Genomic DNA, 23772 nt, shown 5'->3' on the forward strand with positions numbered 1-23772 from the left:
GATCAAACCCGGGCCCCCTGCATTGGGAGCGTGGAGTCTTAGCCATTGGACCACCAGAGACGTCCCCTAAGCTCATATTCTGCTGAGCGAGGAGACAGGACATTTGTCACTGTCACCCTTGAACTTGAAGGACATTGAGGCCCAGAGGGGTTATGTGGCTTGCCTGAGGTCACACAGCTTGTAAGTGGCAGGGCGGGAAACCAGGTCTACGGGATTCCAAATTCTGTTCCCTGCCAGAGGTGCTGTGGCTGCTGTGCCTGGAGTCGGATTTGTTCTTCCTGAGAGGACGTGCTTGTGGATGGAACTGCTGGAGGAGTCCCAGAGCCAGAGCCTGAGCTGGCTGTGGGGACAGTGGGAAGCTGAGAGCCAGGAGTCAGGGTCCCTGGGGGCCCAGATTCACTGGGTCTGCCGGGTCCCATCCCTTTCTGGTTTTAGAGCCTGGGCATGTGAGGAGAGGACTGCTTCCTGACGCACAGTATGCTCCACACAGTTGCTTCTGCTTCCTCTGGCGGCTTTGAGAGCTATTTGCAGAATCCAGTTTGTATAGATGACCCAGGTGGAGTGCACTTCTGGGAGACCCTGGGCACTCCGGTCCGTCCCTGAGCACAAGGCTCCTTGGGGTTTCTCTGTGCACAGGGGCTGTGGAGCCAAACAAAGGCCAGCTATGTAGGTTTCCCTTAATAGAACGCTGCGTGTCTGACCCACGCTCAGCTCAAAGGTGTGTATCGCTTATGCACCACTCACCTGTTCAGTCTGCCGGTCCATCACCAGACATTCACTGAGGGTTTATACTGTGACCAGTACTGGGTCGAGGACTAGGCCTGACGCGTGGATAACCATGGGTCCTGCCCTCAAGAAAGTGGTCCATGTCCTTCATATCATCATAATTACGAGAGAGAGAGAGAGAGAGAGAGAATGTGTGTGTGTGTGTGTGTGTGTACAGTGCGCATGTGTGAGGTGACGGACAGAATATACTCTGTGCTCTGACCTGACTCAGATGTACACAAAACGTACCTGTTTCTAGAAATCATCTCATTTTACACTGCAAAACTGGTGGCCGGAAAAATGTATTTTTTAAAAATTTTCCCATTAAACAGAAATCATTCTCTCCAGATTTAAAACAGGCTCTTCCGGATAAAATATTCCATTAAAGTTCAAACTTCAGACAAGTTTTGTGAGAATTTCAAAAGGCACCTCTTCCTCCAAATAGGGGCACTTCTGCACCAGGAGAGTGGAGTGTAAGCAAGATTTCACCCCACACTTGCTCCCTTAGCCAGGCCTTCTTGGATGGTGAACAACCTGCACAGCTGTCCATGGCAGACTTGTCAAACTCCCCACTGAAAGTGTCTTGTCTAAAGAGGTCTCCCTTCCCCCTCATCCCTCTTCTTTCCAAGATTGCTTTTGGGGGGAGGCAGATGTCTTTATGGGGTTGGGGGAGGGACATCCAGGTCTTGTTTTGGACTTTGGATCCTCAGACTAAAAGGCCACTATTAGATGATCATGGTCCCCTCAGGACTGAATATCCGAAACCGACTGAATCCTGTGTCTGAAGCTAAGTGTGTCTGCGTGCCAGACCCTTACCTGTGACATCTGACCTTTACCATCCCCACCAGGACACAGCAGGTTGTCACCGGCGCCTGAAGTCTCCACCTTCCCGTTAGCAGAGTAGAAAATCAGAGTGAGTGGGCTTGAGGACTCGATGCTGTTGGGTGCCCCAGCAGTTAAGTGGGTGGTGGAGCAGCTCCTGCCTTTCCAACCCTCCAGGCCGGGCGTGGCCTGTTGCCCTGGGGCAGGCCTCAGGCCCCTGTTCTTGAGCCTCAGCTTTCCTCCCCTACCCTGGGGACCGGGCTCGGGTGGCTCGGCCGCCTCCCTCCAGTCCCCCCGGGCCCTGCGGGTTAGGGCTTCCCCTCCCACCTTCAACCACCCCCCGGGGTGGTTGTTGCTCAGCCTCCTCTCCATCTGCTTCACCTCCCTGTAGTTCACCTACAGCTCTCATCAACACCTGACCTGTTAGGGTCTTTTTTTGGGGGGGGGGGGTAAGTGGTTATCATTAATCTCCCTTCAAAAGAATGGAAGATTTTAGAAGGCAATAAACCACTTGTAGTGGTTGAATGATGACCCCTTCCAGCCAAAGATATGCCCACGTCCCAGAACCTGTAAATGCGACCTTATTTTTTATTTTTTGTGGTACGCGGGCCTCTCACCATTGTAGCCTCTCCCGTTGCGGAGCACAGGCTCCGGACGCGCAGGCTCAGCGGCCATGGCTCACGGGCCCAGCCGCTCCACGGCATGTGGGATCTTCCCGGACCGGGGCGCGAACCCGCGTCCCCTGCATCGGCAGGCGGACTGTCAACCACTGCGCCACCAGGGAAGCCCAATGCGACCTTATTTTTAAAAAGGGTCTTTGCAGATATACTTAAGGATCTAGAGATGAGACCACCCTGGATTATCCAGTGGGCCCTAAATCCAATGATGAGTGTCTCCAAAAGATGTACCCAGAGGGGAAGGTGGGATGCAGAGATTGGAGGGATGCGGCCACAAGGAATGTCGGGAGCCACCAGAAACTGGAAGAGGCAAGGAAGGATCCTCCCCTGGAGCCCCCGGAGGGAGCATGGCCCTGCCGACACCTTGAGTTCAGAGAGGATACATTTCTTTTGTTTTAAGTCGCTCAATTTGTGGTACTTTGTTATGCAGCACCAGGCAGCGGAAATAGTTCTGTAGCGCCAATACCCAGAACAGGGCCTGGAATGTAGCAGAGCAGGGGGCAGCAGGCTTTCTCTGGAAAGGGCCAGAGAGCAAACATTTGAAGCTCTGTGGGCTGTGGGCCGTACGTCTCTGTTGCGACAACCCAACACTGCCCTGGAGCCTGCAGGCAGCCACAGATAACACGGAAATGAAAGGGCATGGCTACTTTCCAATCCAACATTATTTGCGGACACTGAAATTTGAATTTCATATAATTTTCATGTGTCACAAAATATGATTCTTATGTTGATTTTGTTTCGACCATTAAAAAATGTAAAAGCTGTTCTTAGCTTGTGGGCAGAATGCAGCAGGTGGAGGGCTGGATTTGGCCCATGCGCCTTGGTCTGCTGCTTCCTGTAACAGAGGCTCGACGGGGATTTGTTGAAAGATTGAAACATCAGAGACGGCAGCTGGATGCTCCAGTCAAGTAGCCCAGAGACCGAGATGAAACCATTTGCAGACTAAGCGCCTGGAGGAGTAAAACAGACTTGGATTCTGGGGCCCTGCAAACTGCTGAAAGCAGAGGCCTCACCCCAGGATCTTCAGCCACAGGGAGGAACAAGGACGTTTGAAGGCTGATCCGGTCACTCAGATGCCTGGCTAGGGAGGTGGTTTCCAAGTCCCCTGGTGGCTGGAGCGATGGAGGATGCAGAAGGAGGCAATGACGGCTCCCTACAAAGATCAGATGTTGAGCTGTTGGTTTAGTGACAGTGGATCCTGGGATAACGATCTGGTAGAGCTCTGAGGACAGTGGAACTAAAATTCTAACCCAGTGGTGGCAAACTCCAGTGCCTGCTGGGATTAGGTCAGGGATAGGAATGAGCAAAGTAGATCTGATGTAAGACAATAGGGAGTGGTGGGGACTGTGGCAAAGTGGAGAGACTGTATCCTATCTAAAAAAGAGTTACTCAGTTCCAGCCAGTTCTGCCAGCTGGGAATGCAGGCCCAGTGCTGGCAGACTTTTAGATTGTCCCTAAGAAGCTGGAGAATCCAATTATTTGTATTCTATCTCCTGATTTAAAATCTTGGCTCACATTAAAAAAAAAAAAAAAGTCATACCAGGAGTTTTCCATAGGTTAAGTGGACACTGTCGTACCCATCTTACGTTCAGAGGGGCTAAGTTGCTTGACCAGCAACACATATCTACGAGATGGCCAATCTGGATGTGGGTGACATCATAGTCTTCCAAGTGGGGGCTTTGTGTGGCCCCATTCCCTGAGCAGAGTGGTCCAGGGGGCCCAGAGGGTCTCTCCAGCTAGGACGTCTGGGTCCCTGAGGCCTTCAGTCAGAGGGGGCAGGAGGGGGGGTGTTCAGGTTCCGGAAATGACGTAGCCACACTTGACCCTCCTTCTTGGTTGATGGAGAAGTGGCTGGGTACACACTCCCGTGTCTGATGGAAGCAGCTGTCACGCGTGTCTGTGAAGGAGGCAGTTTTCTGCGAAGAAACCTTGGGAAATTGGATGTGGCTGCTGTGCCTGCATTCTTAGGGGCCTGGGAAAGCACTCTGCATGCAATTAGCAGATTAGACAGCCCCTTCTGCCACCCCCGACCCGCCTCTTCACCCTGTCATTTCACAATTCCTCCAGGACCGGCGATGGCGATAGTGGAGAAGGATTTGCTTTTAATGGGTCTGCCCAGAGTTGCCTTGTTTTCTTGACGTTGACAAGCTAGATCCCTTAATAAAAGTTTCATGACTCAATTTAGTGAGGGAGACATGTAATCCCAGCCCCTACCGTCCTGATCTCAAAGATTATCCCCGGGCGTAGGTCCCAGGAACATTCCTGTGTTTGACACGAGCACTGTCTCCAGGGGCATTGCCTGCTGAGTTGCCAGGGCACCCGTGGGCAGAAAGATCCGCCCACTGCCCGGGAAGGCCTCTCTGCCATTGCTTCCCTCTGCCCTCTCGTGGTGGTCATTGGCCATTTTGGCCATCCAGAATCTGTTCTCTTGTATCTGCCCTAATCACCTGTGGGGATTGTTTGCAGACCCACCAGCCCTTTGCAATACTCCCTCTCCCTTTAGATCTGGGCAGAAATGCTTAGACCAATAGAATGCCTGGAAGTGACTCCATGTGTGTGCCTAGGGCAGAGCTTAGGAGGCCTTGTGGCTTCCACCTGTGCCTTCTAAGACCTCCAAGACACACGCAAAACAGGAGCCCCGTCTAGCTGACTGGAGGGGGGGGGCTCACGTGATGAACTAAGGCACCCCACCGAGCATAGTACCAGCTTCCAGGTGTACAGGTGAGCTCCTCATCGATCCTAGGGCCTAGTCGAGCCATCAGAAGACTGCAGCCCACGAATGGTACCAGGAGAGAGAAGGATAGTTGCCTAGATTCCAACCCACAGGATCATGAGAAACAGTAATTGTTGCTAAGTTTTGCACGTTGTTAACAGCAATAGATAATTGTTGTAGCCACCTCTCTCTGTCTCCTCCATGATGTTTGGGCAGGGACTGACCCCAGACGCAGCTCCAGGGGTGGGTCCTGACTGTCTTAAGCCAGTCGGAGGATCCCATTCTCTCTGTCTACAGTGAGACGTCAAGAGCCATCTGCTGGGGCTTCTGGGAAAGAGAAGCTTCCCCATCATCTAAGAAAGAGCTGGCATGGTGTGAGAATGTGAGGTCAGGAATCCAGGCAGGTTGGACTTGGCAAGGGAGGTCTGTTGGTCTTGGCTGGCTTGGTCACGTATCTGGGAATCAGGAGGGGCTGTCAGTCAAGGTCCCCCTCCTGGGGCCAGCTGCCTAGCCCAGGTGTGTTCTGATCACAGCGACGACAGAAGTGCAAGTGGGAACTTGCAAGATCTCATGAGGCCTAGACTGAGGACCAGGCCACCAACATCTTGACCTCATGCTCTCGGCAAAGCCGTGTCCAAAGTCAAGAGGCAGGGAAGCAGGCCCCGCCCACTGTGGAAGGACAGTGTAAAATGGCAAAGGGTACAGATACAGGATGGATAAAGAATGGGGGCCAAGGATGGGCTCTACCTCATTTATTCATCTCAACAGCATAAATCCACCCCCTGTGTGCCCACCCTTGGCTCACAAACCCCAGCCAAGTCCCTTCCTGGGGCAGCCTCCCCTCAGGGGTGCTGGTCAGGCGGTAGATTTTCTCTTCATGATAAACTTACCCCAATGAGGGAGCTCTCTCCCTTGCACTGGGTTGAACCCAGTGTTTGGTTTTCCTCAATCCTGGGGAGACACGAATGGAATACATCCCATTCTTCCTACTTCTGTTTCTCCACGCTTCACTGCCTTCACCTATTTTAACGAAACCCTCTTCTAACTTGGTAGAATTCTTTTCTGCTCAAAAACTCTACACAATGTTACATGTCAAATTTATTCCATTAGGAAAACCAAAAAACAAACAAATAAACAAAACCCCCTCCCAGCACACAGAAGAGTTGACCACTCAGAGAGTTGCCAGGTGGAACTTCCAGAAGTGATGGCTGCCAGGTCAAGGTATCCTGGGCCACAGGAACGGGAGTCACATACCTGGGGTTGAACTCTAGCTCTGCCATTGACCTTGGGCAGGTCAACTCCTCTTTCAGCCTCAGTTTTCTCATCTATAAAATGGGGATACAAGGGCCCCTGACTCATAGGGCTATTGCAAGGAAAAAACGAGGTCATGCGTATAAAGGTCTGGGTACACCATATGGCAGTTAGTAGATGTTCAATAAATCGTCTTTCTCTTTGCTTTATTTGGGAGACTAAACCAGTAAAAGGAGTGTCAGGCAGTTGTGTGTGTGTGTGTGTGTGTGTGTGTGTGTGTGTGTGTGAGCATCTCTACTGTTTAACAGATTGTGTGGTAAAGGTAAGAGGCTCCAGAACATATGTCTTGATCAGAAACCCGAGGAAGATAAGGCAGTGCGAGCACAGGCAAGATTCACCCTTTTTCAGTGAGTTCTGTGTCCTTCGCCTCCCATCAGAGTGTGGGTGTCCCTTGCGGCTGTGCCGAAACCACAGGCCTGGACTCAAATCCGCTAGAAGCTTATGGTGTCTCCTGCGTGGTGGGGGAAGCTCTGGTTCCCAAGTCTGAGGGTCCCCATGTTCTCACACCGGCCCCATCCACAGTCTCCCCTTTGCCAGTATCATCTGTCAGTCACGACAACGATGTCCTAAACGTGCTGTCCAGTTGGCTTCTCATGGTTTTGCCACGTCCGTGCCATAGTTTCTCCATCGGTCAAAAAGGTCTAGAATCGGACCTGCCTCACAGGGCTGTTCGTGGATATAGTAAGTTAATCCGTCTGAGCCCGCTTACAGAGTGCCTGACACAGAGTCCCTCTTCTCTGTCACCGTATTTATGATTTATATTATTACTACTAAGAACAAGAACTTTGCATAGAAGACTCTTCAGTGATACTTTGTTACGAGATGGGGAGGGACCCTGAGTGTGACTTCAAACAGCTGCTGAGTCTGGAGATGAGGCTCATGTATTTAAAGACAAGCGCCCACATTCGCTGACCTCTTCTGGGGTGACACGTGACTGTCCACTATTTGCCCCCCTGAAAACAAAGCACCTAATCTGCTCCTCTAGGAGGAAGGTAACTTTTAAACAATGGGAGAGAATGTAACTGCTTTTTTACATCTTTGGAAAGAGCATTTTGAAAGCAGATGTTTGGAAATGTTTCCATTGTTATGAGCTTGTATTGCCAAAAAGCAAGGAAAGTTTGTTTCCCTTAGAAACTCTCCAAGCCTGCACGCTTCAAGAACTTGAAAACGGAAGATTCCAACCAATTTCAAAAAGCTTCCAAAAAGAAAACTTTCAGGGGGTTTTGAATCCATTTGTTAAAAATACATGAATACTAATCTTCCGAATTGTTTGCCGGACTTAGTGATGGATATCTAGAAGGATGAATGTAGGTTAGCCAGATTTCACCAAAAACGGTTCCCTATTTTGAGAATGGGACTAAAATATGAATATTGGTGTTTAGAAAGCACAGTCCAGGGCTTCCCTGGTGGCGCAGTGGTTGAGAGTCCGCCTGCCGATACAGGGGACACGGGTTCGTGCCCCGGTCTGGGAAGATCCCACATAACGTGGAGCGGCTGGGCCCGTGAGCCATGGCCGCTGAGCCTGTGCTCGGCAATGGGAGAGGCTGCAACAGTGAGAGGCCCGCGTAACGCAAAAAAAAAAAAAAAAAAGAAAGAAAACACAGCCCATGAGGTGCTTCTTTCATCTGGATTTAGAAATATTTGTATAAATCCAAATGAAAGCGCTCTTTTCAGCTCTAACAGCCAAATCAAATATGGAAGTAACTCTACACAGAACCAGACTCCTGAATCACGACAGCACAGTGTTAACCCATGTTTTTCAAAAAATTGAAGAAAGGGTATGCAGTTGCATTGCTAGCTGTAAAAATATGTTATAAAGAATGTATAAAGGAAGGCCAAAAGGTCTATTACACTGTTAGTAAAGAAAATAAAAACATTTAAAAGTCGTGTTTATTTAATCTTTATGTCCTCCTTTAAATTCTTTTAGTTTTTATATATGCTTTATACTGCTGGTAATATATTTGTAATTTATAAACTTTTATGCCCACTTGGAGACCTCTGCTCTCAATCACCTAATCGAGTCCCAGGTGTCCCTCAGGTCGCTGTGGAGGCAATTTTAGCTTCTTGGTGGAGGGTGGATGGGGAGAGAGGGGGCTTTCTTCGGTGTCCAGGGAAGCAGAGCCTGCTGCCCCATTCTCAGCCTCTAGGGGGCAGAAGAGGGAAGCAAAAAACAGCTTGGGGGAAAACCGGACTCAGAAAGACAGCCCGAGAAGGGCCGGTTTCAGGAGACACCTTAGAATGTCTGTTTTCTCCCCAGCCTTCCTCACTGTCCCCTTCAAGACTGGAGTAAAACAAACCAGCTACAGCCCCTGAGGACTGAGAAAAATCCCACTGAGTGCTGGAAACAAGGAGGGGAGTCAGTGGGCTATGGGGCTTCCACCTGGACACCTGATTCACCTGAAGACGACAGCCAGCCAGGCCCTGGACTCCGGCCTCTGCCCTGCTACTTCTTGAGCCTCAGTTTCTCCAGCTGAGATTAAGAATTCCATAAGGGTTCAGTTACATCCCTTTGGCCAAAGTGCCTGACGTGCCCTCCGTCCTAAATAAATGTTCCCACACTCTTTCTCGTGATGCATTCATGCTCCATCCCCCTGAGATCTTCCCTGGCCTGTCATCCAGAGGACATCACTGCTGATGGCGGGGACCAGTGTGAGGCCCTCCTGTCCTCCTCCCACTTCTCTCCAGGACTGGCTCACTTCCGTTCTGCCCCGGATGTCAGAGCTGAGGTGGATTTGTTGGTCATCCTATGGCTGTGGTTTCTGAGCACTTTTTTTTTTTTTTTTTTTTTGCGTTACGCGGGCCTCTCACTGTTGCAGCCTCTCCCGTTGCGGAGCACAGGCTCCGGACGCGCAGGCTCAGCGGCCATGGCTCACGGGCCCAGCCGCTCCGCGGCATGTGGGATCTTCCCGGACCGGGGCACGAACCCGCGTCCCCTGCATCGGCAGGCGGACTCTCAACCACTGCGCCACCACGGAAGCCCTCTGAGCACATTTTTGAGTAGACGTCCTGCAGTGCATGTGTGCCCGAGCCTGTTTGTTCTCTGTGAATACGGCCAGATAACAAGCCCAGGCTTCCGTCTCATCACCAGAGCAGGTGTGGACCACAGCATGAGCCTCCTGACACACCTCCAGGACTCCTTACCTCCCAGCCACCCACCCTGCCGGCCCCCTGGGCAACCTTTCAGAAACACAGCCCTGGGTGTGTCATGCTCTAGGTTCCACAGTCGTCACTGGATCCTCATCACTGATGGGGTAAGACCTTAGCTCCTGGGTTGATGTTCAAGGCCGTGGGATAGGAGCTCTCCCCAACCCCCTGCACTCCAAGCGTCTTCTCCCTCCATGCCTCAGTTTCCTCATCTGTCAAATGGAGGCAACTAGCCTTGTGAGGGTTGAGAGTGACAGGGGATGGAAGTCTCCTCCTGTGAGGACGCTCAGCACGTGTTGATGCCCCTCCCGCTCCCAATTTACGGATGAGAAAGCTGAGGCTCTGAGAGGTAGGGGTGGCCCAGATGTGGCAGAGCCAGGATTAAAATTCAGACCTTCCACCCTCGATCCGGGACATCTGCTAACACATCCCAGCTCAACCGTCCCTCCTCAGTGAGGCCCCTGGTTGCTGTCGCTTGCATCCTGTTTTACCATCTGCAATTATTGGATGTATGAGCGGTTTCCTTGCTCATTGCTGTCTCCTCTTCTAGAACATAGCCCCATGAAGGTATGGACCTGGTTGGTCTTGTTCGTTGAAAGCTTAGCACAGAGCCAGGGCCTGTTACATTCTTCTCGAATAGTTGTTGGAAGAGTTAAGACAGTTTCAAAGAAAACTCCAGTTGATCACTTGCTAATGAAGTGGGTTCCTTCCTCCTCCGGAGACCCCACACTCTGGGACTTCTCTGATTGCACAGAGCTCCAGGGTCCCTTCCTCCCCTGGGAACACTGGCCCCAAGCAGCAGGCAGCCTCATAAACACACCAGTGTCGTGAGGCCGGCTTTCACTGAAGCCCTGGAGAGGTATCTGAACCAGGGAGTAAAGTGTGTATTAGGCTTAGATACCTTGGGAGTCAATGTTTAAAAAACCTCACCAGTAATTGGAAATTGGCTAATCCTTTGCTATAATTAGGAGGGCCTGGAGGCCGGAGATGGTTCGGTTTCCCAAGCTTTATTTTGAAGGCTTAGAAAACAGGAAGTGACTGGGCTTCCCTGATGGTGCAGTGGTTAAGAATCCGCCTGCCAATGCAGGGGACACGGGTTCGAGCCCTGGTCTGGGAAGATCCCACATGCTGCAGAGCAACTAAGCCCATGCACCACAACTACTGAGCCTGTGCTCTAGAGCCCGTGAGCCACAACTACTGAGCCCACGTGCCACAACTACTGAAGCCCACGTGCCTAGAGCCCATGCTCCGCAACAAGAGAAGCCACCACAATGAGAAGCCCGTGCACTGCAACGAAGAGTAGCCCCCGCTCACCACAACTAGAGAAAGCCCGCACGCAGCAACGAAGACCCAACACAGCCAAAAATAAAAACAAATAAATAAATTTAAAAAAAAAAAGAAAAAGAAAACAGGAAGTGACTTAGGAGGTCCAGAAGCTGGTGAGAGTGTTTGCAGCAGTCCACTCCAAGTAGAAAGTGAGATGCATTTGGGTCGTGTCCCTTCAAAGCATATTCATGGTTCCTAAAAAGTATGAATTTCATTATTAACAGCAACAGTTTTTCTGGTAAATTTTTTTGAATATAAAAGAGGGCACAGTTCTCAACTGTATGGCTCAATGAGTTTTCATGAAGTGCACACACCTATGTGACCAGCCCCCAGAAGCCCCACCCCCAGGGGCCCCTTTCAGTCACTCTGCCACCTCGAGACTAACCATCACCCTGACTTCTAGCACCACAGACGTGCCAAATGGTGTTATCAAAAATGTTTGGGGCCTTGATTCCATGTTCTCAAATTTGAATGCCCCCAAGGGCTCCCCACAGGTGTCCCTAACGATGGAAGGGCCCAGTGGGACTGTGGTCCCTTGTGATCCGCTTTACGGGGAACTTTGGCAATGGTTGCCAGGCAAAAATGCAGGCCCAGTGTCGGCAGGTAACTTGATCTTGCCAGAGAAGCTGAAAGTCTAGATTTTTATGTGAAATCATGATTATTGAATGTTGGCAACTCATGAAAATTTAGCACCCTGTGGAGGCCAATTCCAACCAGGCCAAACAAAACATGCTCATGGGCCAGACTTGGCCTGCAGGCTGCCGGTGGAGGTGACCTTGAGGGACCCCCCAGGCCCGTGGGGGAGATGAGCGTGAACACAGACATCACAGCACAGGAGGGATGATGAAGGGCCAGACGGAGAAGGACAGAGCCAAGGAAGGCTCTGCCGTGCGTGGAGCGATGTGTGACCAGCACTTTGAAGGACGCACAGGATCAGCACAGCGAGGGCATCCAGGCAGAGGGAGGGGGAGGGAGGGAGGTGGGCGAGGCCTGGGGGACTGTCCCAGCCATGGTTATCAGGAAGCGCAAAGTGGCTTGGTGTGTCGGCAGCATGGGAGGGGCTGAGATGTGGGCAGGGCCAGCCATACAGGACCTGGAAAGGCAAACTGGGGCATCTAGACTTTGTCCTGGGGCCGGCAGAGGGCAGTACTTGAGCAGGTTAAACAGAGGCACTGGGGGCATTCCCTGGCGGTCCAGTGGTTAGGACTCGGTGCCTTCACTGCCGTGGCCGGGGTTCAATCCCTGGTCGGGGGTCTTGGGAGACAGGAGGCCTTGGCCTTTGACAGTGTCTGAAGAGGAGGGGACAGGGGCTTGGGCCCACATTTCTGGCCTCCTAAACAAGCTCCCTCCCCACCTCAGCCCCACCCCAGGCAAAGACCCTCCTTGACCAAACCTTAGTTGGGCTCCTCTGAGCCCTTCTCTCAACTAGGCCCTGACCTTAGGCTCTGTCCTTGGCCGGCTTACTCCAGTTTTAGCAGGAATCCTACTGGTTCAGTTTAGCAAGAATCCCTCATCCTTGAAACCCAATCAAGTTCCTCATTCGCCACTCCAGACAGCTTACCCTGCTGGGCCGCCTTCAGCAGGAATCCTGTCAAGTCGCTTTAGCCAGAATCCCCCCAGCCCTGAGGTTTCCTCCGCCCGCCGACCGCCCCCCTGCTCCTTGGCGATAAATTCCCTCTTGTCCCTGTGTTCAGAGTTCAGCCCAATCTCTCTCCTGTGGCAAAACTCCTTTTGCAGTGGTCCCTGAATAAAGGCTGCCTTACCGTCTTAACAGGTGTCATGGATAATTTTTCTTTAACACCTGTCCACACCCAAGGCAACTGTAACATTATTTGAGGATAAAAATACGTATCCTATCCAAGGGGCTTGCTCATGAGTTTGGATTCGGTTCCGGAAGGGTGTGTAGACACATGCAGTGGCGCCCTCTGGTGGCACAATCTCCACCCCCTGGTCCTTATCCTCACTTCAAGTACAAGGTCCAGGGCCACATCAGTCAGAACTTTGGAGCTTCCCCGCGCCCCGCCCCCACCTGCTCGGGCTCAGCACAGGGAAGCTCTGTCCCTGCAGGAGCTCCTGCCAAACACCTCAAAGGCGTCTTACACATCCCACCTCAGATCCTGCTGGATCTGCTTTTGAAAATTGACACAGATGCAGAACCTCGTTGCAACCACCCTGGTCTGAGCCGCTGGCATTACTTGTACGGATTCACTCACTAGCCCCCAGCTGGTCTCTGTTTCCCCCTTCTTAATTCAGCATCTAGAGTGGTCCTGTTATACTCCAAGTCAGATATGTCTCTCCTCTACTCAGAACCTCCCCAGGCTCCCACCCAACTCAGAGTAAATGCTGGAGTCCTTGTAACTGACTCCACACACGATGACCTGTCCCCTCCTCCCATCACCTCTCTACTCTCCCTGCTCACTCATCTCCAGCCACACTGCTTTCTCAGTTATCCCCTACCTCAGGGCCTTTGCACTGGCTGCTCCCTCTTCCTGGAACCTCCTTTCCTGGGATATCTCCATGGCCTGCTCCCACCCTCCTTCAAGCCTTTGCTCCAATGTCAACTTCCCAGTGAGATCTCCTTGAAGCCTTGATTTAAAATCACAATCTGCTACCCTCACTTCTATCCTCCTCCCTGCTTTATTGTTCTCCTTGGCTCTTAACACCTGCCGACTCTACAACGTACTTATTAATGCTGTTCATGCTCTTTTCTCTCTGATGCTGAGCATCCAATGGGCACTCAGAGAGTGGAAGACTGTCTCAGATGGAAATTTCAAACCCCTCTGTGCTTCCTCTGGGTACTTCTTAAGAGAGTGTGGTCCCTGAGACATATGTCACTTGGGCTCTCCCGGCTTTGAATGCCCAGGACAGGGTTCCCAGCCTGTAGGTCCCTGAGTGCTACACACATGCACATGAACCACTGTCTCAAGCCAACATCCGAGGGACTGGTTTTCAAATGTGTACAGATACTCCTCCGATGAATATTGCTCGGCCGTTTAAAAGTGTCACTGAATTCTTTTCAGCTGTTTGGCCATGATGTATTTTCTCTCTCAACCAATACCCTCAATACTGAATGGAGGTCCTCCTCAAAATAGCTGGGAACGCCTTGCCTAGGGCCAGAAAAGGGATCTAATGAACAAGTCTGGAGACCCTCGGCCATCCTTCATATGGGTTCCTGCCAGGAACGTTGCCTACAATTATTCTCACCTACCCCCAGGCAAAGTAGCACCAGCTGCCAGGGAGCACAGGCTCACCCACTAGAGTAAGGCAATTCATAATCCGTTAACCTTGAACTCTGCAAGCCCTGCCACTCCACGAGCAGGGGGCTGTTGGAGCAGTTCTCAGCTTGGGCAGAATTCAGATGAGCTCTTGTAATCAACATGCAATTAACTGTTGCACATCCTGGGCATCCGGGCACCCTGTGCTTTGCAGTGTGACAGGGCTTCAGGGGTCATGGTTATTTTAGAGCAGAGGTGGGGATGGAGCGTTCATAGTTGGGCAATCCCACCTTGCACAAGAGATCCTGAAAAGGTCTGTGTGAATTTAGTCCTCTGATCTTGGTTCAGATGTTAATAATAATAATAATGATGGCCAGCGTTTATTGAGCACGTACTATGTGCCAAGTGCTTTTTGCAGGTGTGATCTCATTCCGACAGCCCAATATTCCTCCACCTTTTTATAGATATGGAACTGAGACTCAGAAAGGTTTAGTACAATAACTTGTTCAAAGCCCACAGCTGGTCAAGCCCCAGGGTCGCCTGACCCCAAAGTCAGTATTCTTGACCTTTCTGTTCCCACCCCCCACCTTGGAGATTCTGGGTTGGCAGCCTCTGTAGGGCACCCCTGCCTGATAACTGCAACAACTTTGTGTCTGGTGTGGTACCTCCTCGGGTCATACTGCTAAGGATCTCAGGTGGGTGGGGATGCCTGCATGGGGAAGTCCCATTCGTCATATCCAACACTTGGCATCCGGTGTGGCACACTTCTTTGCCACCCTTCGTGCCGTACCATGCCATGATAAGGAGCCCAGGTGACTGCAGCTTCATCCTGCCAGGGGAGCCTGTCCTGTTGGTTCACACAGCCCAAATCTCCCTGGGAGACCCCCAGGGGAAGCACAAGCCCTTTAGACTCTACAACCCCGCATTTCTGGTGAGGTACCCCTCCTGACAGGTCCTGCAACTCCAGGATCAGTAATGAGGCATCCTTTTCAGTGGGCCCTGCTGCTTCTTGGGTGTGGGAAGCCCAAAAAACTCAACTCTGCAGCTCAGACTCTTTGGGGCTCCTTCTTGGGGCTCCCTACCGGGCCTCCGGGGGAGCGTGCTGCGGGTCCATGTTCCTCGTGGGGAGCCCCAGCAGGCTCTGCCCTTCTCTCCAGAGGGCGGGACTTCTCTGGTTCCTGCGTGAGATGACCCCTCCTGGCTGGTTTTGTTGCCTCACGTCCCGGTGGGAAGCCCCTTTCTCCGAGAGCGCCTTCTCTGGCACTCTCTTTGCTTCTCAGACTCTCCACTCGGGTGCGGGTCTCTTTAGAGGGCGCCCTTCTCTGCCGGGCCCCCGCCAGCGCCCGGCGTGGGGCGCCCCCTCTCCCAGTGAGGGCGGGAACCAGAACAGTGTCGCCGGCCGCCTGCAGGTGTCTCCCCACGGAGGGGCGCGCGTCCCTGCGCCGTGGCCGCTGCCAGGCGCCAGCGGCTCCTCGCCGAGGTGCACTCGCGCTCCGGGCTCCGGGCGCGCAGGAGCCGCTCCGCCACCGCCCGCCCCCCGCGCCCCCCGTGCGCCGCGCCCCCACCCCGGGGGCGGGGGCATGGGCCAGCGCCGCGTCCGCCGCCGCCCATCGCAGGCGCCCGAGCCCCGGGGCGCGGCGGGCAGCGGCCGCTGACGCGGGGCGCCGGCTGCCAACTTCGCGCGCGGAGCTCCCCGGCGGCGCAGTCCCGGCGGCGCGGGCGGCATGAAGACGAACCGCCGCGGCCGAGCGCTCCTGGCCGTGGCCCTGAACCTGCTGGCGCTGCTCTTCGCCACCACCGCCTTCCTCACCACTCACTGGTGCCAGGGCACGCAGCGGGTGCCCAAGCCGGTCTGCGGCCAGGGCGGGAGCGCCAACTGCCCCAACTCGGGCGCCAACGCCACGGCCAACGGCACCGCCGCCCCCGCCGCCGTTGCCGCCGCCGCCGCCGCCGCAGGGAACGGCCCCCCTGGCGTCGAGCTCTACAGCTGGGAGACAGGCGACGACCGATTCCTCTTCAGGAATTTCCACACCGGCATCTGGTACTCGTGCGAGGAGGAGCTCGGCGGGCTCGGTGAGTGAGCGGCGGCGCCCCGGGGCTCCGCTCCCGGCTCCCCCGGGCTGCGCGGCCCCGGCGCCCCAGACCCAAACCCGCGCTCCCTCCTCGCGCCCGGGACGGGGGCCCGCGCCACCGCCAGGACGCCGTGCCCCGCGCTCCGCAGGCTCGGCCGAACGTTCGGGGGCGGGGAGCGCGGTGGGCAAGTCCGGGGGTGTCGAATGATGGCGTTCGGGACGCTCCGCCGTTTCAAGGTTCGGGCAGAGCTTGTGCTCCTTACGAGCACCAGGCGCCTGTGGGGACGTCGCCGCGCCTTGGAGAGGCGCGTCTCCCGGCACCCACCCCGTTCCTTTCCGAGCCAGAACTCATCTCCACGCTCGCCCCTTCCCCCTCTTCCTTTCGCGGGGCACTGGCTACTCCCATCCATCCCTTCCCGCCTGGGGTGGCGGTGGTGTTGGCGCAGGGACTGTTGCTGTCAGCCGCCCCTTCCACCGCAGATCCACAGAGCCAGAAGCCGAGGGGCTCGTTCTTCCACCCCCATCCCCAGCCCGCACTAAACCGCTCCCGGACCGGGTTTGGGCAGCACGGGAGTGAGGAGTGGGGGCAGTCTGGTGGGTTCCCGGCAGGGAGCCCTTCGCGTCCCGGCCCCTGCCCGGGAGAATATGCGGCGGGAAAGCGGGACAGCTCGGCGAGGCTCGGATCAGAATTGGGGCGCGGGGTGGGGGGGACTCTTCAGAAGGCAGATCAAACTGTTCCCTCGGCCTCGCACCCTTTCCTGGACCTGCCGCCGGAGGCAGCCAGGGCCGGAGTAGGTGTCGCCGAGGCAGGCATTGAGGCTAGGGCAGGGCTCAGGGGAAAGCTGCCTGGCGGTGGTTGTACCACATGCTGGGGACGCTGGTCCACACCACCCGGTACCTCCCAGACGATGTTGCTCCGAGGCCAAGTCTGGGGACCCTCTTGAGTGGAATTGACCTCTTTGCCCAAGGTTAAAACTCCCCGTGCCTGCCTAGCTCTTCGATGTCAGCGTGGGCTATGTGTGTAGTCTCATGTAGACAGGAGTGGGCTACAACCGCTAGTTTGTCCTGAATACGGCGTTGGCCTGACTGGTTTAAAGGACAGAGGGAGGAAGGTGTGAAATGAACCCGGGGAGGCTGCTGCCTCTGCCTGGAATGCCCTTCCCCACATCTTCCTTGGCTGGCTCCTCCTGAGCTCCAATGGGACTTCCTGACCCGCCTTCCCAGGCCGGGTCCCTTGGAGAGAAGACCTCCCTATCCCCCTTTGGAGGCAGGGTCTCCCCATCTTCGTAGCTCATCACCATTTTTATCTCCCCCATCACACTTGGCACACCTGAAGTTTTCTGGGGGCATGCCTTTGGTCACCAGCTTCTTGGCCCCCTTACCCATTAGGATGTCACTCCATGAGGGCAGGGCCCCAGCCGTCTTGTTCATTGCCATGCCCAGTTTCTGGGTACCGTCTAGTGCATAGAAGGTCTTCAATACCTATTTGCAGGATAAATGTTGGATGAGGCTTCGGGACCATGAGCCAGAGGCTTCCCGGGGTGCTGCCTGCTCTGTCTTGCCTGGAGGGGTGCCCCACTGAACTTTCCTGAGACCACCTGCTTCATGCCAGCTGTTTGCCAAAGACACTCCGAATAGGGTCCCACCCCTGACCAGTTTCACCCCATCAGACTCACTTCTGGTGTGCACTCAGGACTTGAATTTTTACTCTGGGATGTAATAATAATAATAATTTAATGATTTAATAATAATTAACCTTAAAGGACATCTTGGCTAAAATTCCCTGCTTTCCGCTCAGCCCAATCCTCTCCCATGGAGGCCTCGGAATGCCTCGTCCTGGGAAATATCTGCACCCTTTGGGGTGGGGTCCCCCCACCTCACCTCCGCCTCTCACCAAGTTTCTCCTTCGTGTAAAAACGCAGACTCCCTGCCCTTTCCTTTATGTACACACTTAAATCCAATGCTGTATCCTGCAGCGGAGTTGTCCTGTCTCTGCCCCATGGAATGCCTGGGCCCTCACTGGCCAGCTGAACCTCTCAGTTGTTTGAGGTCTCTCCTAGCTTCTTCCTGAAGGTCACGCCCCCCAAGTCTTGCAGTTATTTCCCTGTAGCTTGTCCGTGTAGCTCCTCCAGGGCTTGATACAGGATGTTTAAAGCTAAGCATTAAAAAAATTGTTCATTAAAAACAATGCTAGCTCACGTTTATTGAGCCCTTCATGTGCACCAGACACTGTTAAAACTTCTTGCCGGCCGGATCTCGTGGAATCCTTGCCAGCGCCCTTGTGGCAGACACTTCTATGGTGCCCATTTTTCAGATGAGGAATTTGAAGCTAAGAGAGGTTTTCGTCTGGCCTCACAGCTGATGAGGGGGCCTGAATTGTCTTCATGGGGCACAAAGGAATCAAAATGAAGTGATCAGGGAAGAGAATGGTACAGTTGGGGGTCAGAGAAAGGCGTGATCTGGGGGGGCTCAGCATAAGACCCTCACCCCCAGTCCTTGGTTAGTAAAAACATTGATGGTTAGTTTGTTGGGTAAATAAAACAAACCCACAGTTTTCTCTTTCCTCTTGATCACTGTTGGCTAGAGATCGCCCCTCCCAGAAAATCACAATTTTCCTCCCTGGGAGCTTGGAAAATAGTTATCAGCCTGTCAGTGCTGGTGAGAAATTTGGGAGGTCGGAGCCAAGCTTTGGATGGTTTCCCCCACTGATCCTACAGTGCCCAAATCCTGCCCCTCCACGGTCACGGTACTGAAAGGGTGTCAGGAGGTACCTGGCCTCAAACTTTTGTTGCTATGACAACCTTTCTTCTGGGTTCTGCGACCATTTTAAAATTTATTTTCTACTTGAAGAGAAAAAAAAACAACAACACCCCAACAGCCCTCCCCCCCCCAAACAAAATCCTGTCCTCCCCGCCAGAACATCAAGGACCAACTTCCTTCCCTCATGCCCATGAAACTACAGGGAAGGCTTTCTCCCTTTCTCTGCATTTTATGTTCGCTCCAATGAAAACACCAACCACGAAATACTAACCTCTCCGTGAGAAGCAGCTGCTCAATGTTCCTTCCTCTCAAACGCCTGTTTGGTAATTTCTTTCTGTGCTCAGAAAAACCTCTCCCCATTCTGCGCAGCCACGGGGAAATCTAATAAACCCTTTTCCCACACGAAAAAATCTAGCGGCGTTCACAAAGAAAACTGCAGCCTGTCCTAAACAGACACAATCTCCCCAGACCCGGCACAAAGGAAGCTTTTCTCCTTCCTCCAAGAAGGAGCATCAGCCTCCTTCAACAAACAGAAAGAGAAGTGTGGCCTCGACGCAGAATTACCCCAAGCCCTTCACGCAGATTGGATCTCTCTGCTGGATTAGATGGTCGGAAGGCTCGGGTGGGTGCAGACGCAGGCATTGGGGTTGGAGGGGCAGCAGAGAAAGGCCTGGAGGGGTCACGAGTGAAGGTCTGGAGGCGGGCAGGTGGGGCTGGGGGGCAGGTGGCTGTGCTGACCGGGGAGCACAGGTGATGCTGGACTTCAGTCTCAGGGAGTGTGTGTTGGAACCTCAGGAAGTGGGTGGCTCCGGAGGACTGATGGGGTGGCAGGGTCTAGGAGGGCTTGTGAGCGTGGCTGGAGGGAAGTGGGATAGGGGCGGCCAGAGAGAAGGGAGAGGAGGAGCTGGACGTTTGGTGTCCCGACTCTAGACCCACTCTCTCCCCTGTCATGGGTGGGACAGTGCCCACTCTCTCTTGTGAAGGATGGATGCCACGCGCTGCCTCTTTTTAGCAGTGTGGTTTGGGTGAGGGCCTCAGTTTGCTGCCCTGGGGAATGGGGTTAGGGAGATCAGAGCAACTAGCAGCTGCTCATGGTGCAAGGATTCAGTGAAAGAGTGCAGGGAAGTGCCGGGCACCTGTTGGGTGTGTGAGTGCCCCTGGTCACCTCTGGGCTGCCAGCTGTCCGAGCCGCCCACGTCTCTCCTGTGGACTTGGGCAGCAGCCTCCCCGCTTCCACCATTGCCCCCACCCCTGCCAGTCCCCTGGCCACCCTGCATCTGAGTGATCATCAGATCCTGTCTCTCCTTTGCACAGCCCCCCTCTGACAACTGCCCCCCCCCCCACTTAGAGTCAAAGCCACATCCTCCCCAAAGCTTGAGGCCCCGCGTGAAGGTGGCCCTCAGCCCCTCCCTGGCTACATGGCCTCTCTGCCTCTCTGGGGTCCTCTCCTTCTCCCGCCTGGTCACTGGCTTCTGCCACACTGGCTCCTGACACCAGGCACACTCCACCTCAGTGCCTTTGCACTGCCTTTCCCTCTGCCTGGAATGCTCTTCCCCCAGTTGGCCACAAGACGGTTTCTGGAAACTTCTTGAAGTCAGCTCTTTCCCAGCACCCCATTCAGTATTTATCTCCCCACGCTTTTGCTGCTTGATTTTTCTGCTAGCATTTGCCACCGTTGACTTTTCCTCAGTGTTCCTCGTTTGTTTTGTGTGTGGTCCACCAGCTCCGTGAAGGTGGAGGTTGAGTTTGTGTTGTTTCACGGCTGGCTCCCCAGTGCTCAGGACACTGGCAGCAGTAGGTGTTCAGTCAACATTTGTGGGATAGATGTTGGTTGCTATGTCTGTTGTTCTTTGTGTCCGGTTCTCTGCCAGGCTCTAAGTGTCTTCTTATGCTGCAGGGAAGCAGGGGGCCCGGCCGGGGACCCCTCCCCTTCCGCTGAGGCTTCTGTTACATCTACCCCTCCTTACACACACACACACACACACACACACACACACACACACATGCACACACACACGCATGAGTGTGGGGCGGGCCCATAAGCCCTCAGGAGAAGGCCCCTGCCACCCCCCTGCCTTTCTTGCTTCCCCTTCATTTCTACAGAAAACCCCAGCTCTTCTGTCCGTCCCTTATATCATGCTGCTACATTTTCACAAGTATGAGGACGCATGTGATGTCCCCAACCTGGGGACTTGCGGCGCTTGGGAATACGTTGGTGTAATATTAGACAGGCCAGGAGCAGCTGATACATGAAGAGTTGGACTTTGAAGGGCATGGCTTGAGCCCCCAAAAGTGTTACTTCCTTTTGTTCCCATAACAGCCCTATGAGGTAGGTGCCATGGTTACACCCGATGAAGAAACCGAGGCACAGAGAGGTGAAGTGACTTGTTCAAGGTCACACAGCTTCCAAGTGGCAGAGTTGTGATATGCAGAAGGCTCCAGAGCCTGGCTCTTGCCTGCGGTGCTGTGCTGCACCCCGTCCCCCCAACCCAGTTCACGCAGCCTCCCCAGGGACCTCTAAGAGGCCTCACTGAGAAGGACGCTGCACCAGGAGTCATGAACCCTGGGTTCAAGTCCAGCCTCCAGTGCCAACTTGCTGAGTGACTTTAAACGAGTCACACTCCCTCTCTCTGTGGCCTTTTCTTTCCTTATGTGTAAAATGAGGGTTTGGTTTTGTTTTTTGTCTGGTTGATGGAGGCGGCAGAGCACCCCAGGACCACAGGCCTTGTGGTCAGACAGTTCAGGCTCCAGCCACCATGCCACCACTCACCTGCTGTGTGACCTCTGGCAGGGGCTTGCCCTCTCTGGGCCTCAGTTTCCTTGGCTGGGACAAGAGGACGATGATAGCTGCCTCATGATAGTGTCCTTGGAGTTAAAGCAAGATAACGTGGATGCTTGGCTGGTACACAGCAATCACTCAGTAATGGAGCTTTCGGTGACCTGACCTCGTGTCGGAGGCTGCAGACCCATGGCCATCGGGTCAGATCCAAACTGTCCATCTGTTTGTTTGGCCCTGCAGGGTCTTCAGCAACTTTGAATAAGTTGCCAGTATTTGAAAATTGAGACACTTCACAGAAACATCTGGATTTATGGCTTTTCTCAAAAACCTGGCAGATCCATCAGCGCTGGGCCCAGGTTCCTGTGGGAGTGGCAGCTGACCCTTCTGGGAGTCCATCGCCCGCCCCTCCTCACTATTGAGGTAACTTTGCCACCTTCCCGGCGCTCAGGACCCAAGCCTTGGGGTTCTCCTTGGTGCCTCTTGCTCTCACATCCCACGTCTCATCCATAGGTGACTCCTGCCAGCTCTTCAGTCAGAATCCAGCCCCTGCCTGATCACGTTCCACCAGCTCTGCCCTGGCCGGGCCCTGGTGCCTCTCCGCTGGACTAGGGCAGTAGCCCCTCCCTGGGCTCCCTGCTCCTGCCCTTGGCCCCCCACCATCTCCTCTCCACCCAGCAGCCAGAGGAATCCTGTTAAATCCGAGTCAGGTCACTTCCCTCCACTGCTCAGGGCCCTCCTGTGCATCTCATCCCGCTCAGTTACAGCCAAACATCCTCCAAAGCCTGTGGGCCCTTTGAAATCTGCCCCTATTGCCTCTGACCATCTCTCCCCGCAACTGCTCTGCTCCAGCCATACCAGCCTCCTTGCTGGTCCTTGAACAGGCCAAGACCTCCTGCCTCAGGGCCTTTGCACTTGCTGTTCCTTCTGTGTGGGAACTCTTCTCCCAGCTGTCTGCCAGGCTCCCTCCCTTCTCAGGCAGGTCTCTGCTCAAAGGTTCTCTTCTCAGTGAGACCTTCCCAGACCACACGATGTATATCAGTGACCTCACCACCCCCAAGCACTTCTCCCTCCTTCCTTATTCCCCCATCACTCTCATTATCGTCTTACCCACTACATATCACACTCATTTATCTTCTTCCTTTCATTAAAAAAAATTTAAAAGATTTTTATTGGAGTATAGTTGATTTACAATGTTGTGCTAGTTTCTGCTCTACAGCAAAGTGAATCAGTTATGCATATACATATATCCACTCTTTTTTAGATTCTTTTCCCATATAGGTCATTACACAGTATTGAGTACAGTTCCTGTGCTAAACCGTAGGTCCTTATTAGTTATCTATTTTATATAGAGTAGTGTGTATATGTCAATCCCAATCTCTCAATTTATCCCTGCCCCCCTTTCCCCCTTGGTAACCATAAGTTTGTTTTCTATATCTGTGACTCTATTTCTGGTTTTCACTTGTCTTCTTTATGATGTCTCTGCCCTGCACGGATGCTAGCTCCATGGTGGCAGGACTTGGTCCATTTCACGTAATGCCATATCCCAGAAACTAGACGAGCTGGCTTTGAGTAAGGGTTTGGTGAATACGTGTTGAAAGCATTTGGATTCTAGGACCTTCTCAGGACTTGTGTGTGCAGTGAGAGGCCCCAAGCTCTGTGCCCATCATTCCCATGGACTTGTCAGATATTCCTTCTTCCCTCTTCCCTCCCCTGTTCTGCTCCCAAGAAGAGGTATTTAGTGGGCTGCTGTGAAGGGCTGAGGGGGTTCACTATGGTCATCCTCCCTGTTTAAATCCTGGGGTACCAGACTCAGAACCATCTTGCAGGGATGCCGTGACCTTGGGCCTCTGTGCTGCCTGTGGGACCATCCGCGGTGGTTAAGCTCTTCTGGTCCCAAGTGATAGAAGCAGACTCAGGCCCACTTAAGGATAAAGGGGAGTTTTTTTTTTTTTGTGGTACGTGGGCCTCTCACTGTTGTGGCCTCTCCCATTGCGGAGCACAGGCTCCGGACGCACAGGCTCAGCGGCCATGGCTCACGGGCCCAGCCGCTCCGCGGCATGTGGGATCTTCCCAGACCGGGGCACGAACCCGTGTCCCCTGCATCGACAGGCGGACTCTCAACCACTGCGCCACCAGGGAAGCCTGGGGAGTTTTTAAGAAGGATGATGCTGCTGCCTACAGAATCCAG

The 23772-nt window shown here is 53.7% G+C and overlaps 1 protein-coding gene across 5 annotated transcripts in view; it reads left to right on the top strand.

Annotated features, from left to right (window-relative positions):
• Positions 1-15697: 15697 nt before the first annotated feature.
• GSG1L (GSG1 like) overlaps positions 15698-23772 on the top strand; it is a gene marked incomplete at both ends in the record, with an annotated part of 218812 nt that continues 210737 nt past the window's right edge. For all 5 annotated transcript variants that reach the window (XM_082671356.1, XM_082671357.1, XM_082671359.1 and 2 more), the window contains one exon: positions 15698-16046. In XM_082671356.1, coding sequence (XP_082527482.1) covers positions 15698-16046 — 349 coding nt within the window. The remainder of the gene's footprint in view (positions 16047-23772) is intronic.

This window comes from Grampus griseus (genome assembly GCF_964374135.1).
Source record: "Grampus griseus genome assembly, chromosome: 14".
Lineage (NCBI taxonomy): Eukaryota > Metazoa > Chordata > Mammalia > Artiodactyla > Delphinidae > Grampus > Grampus griseus.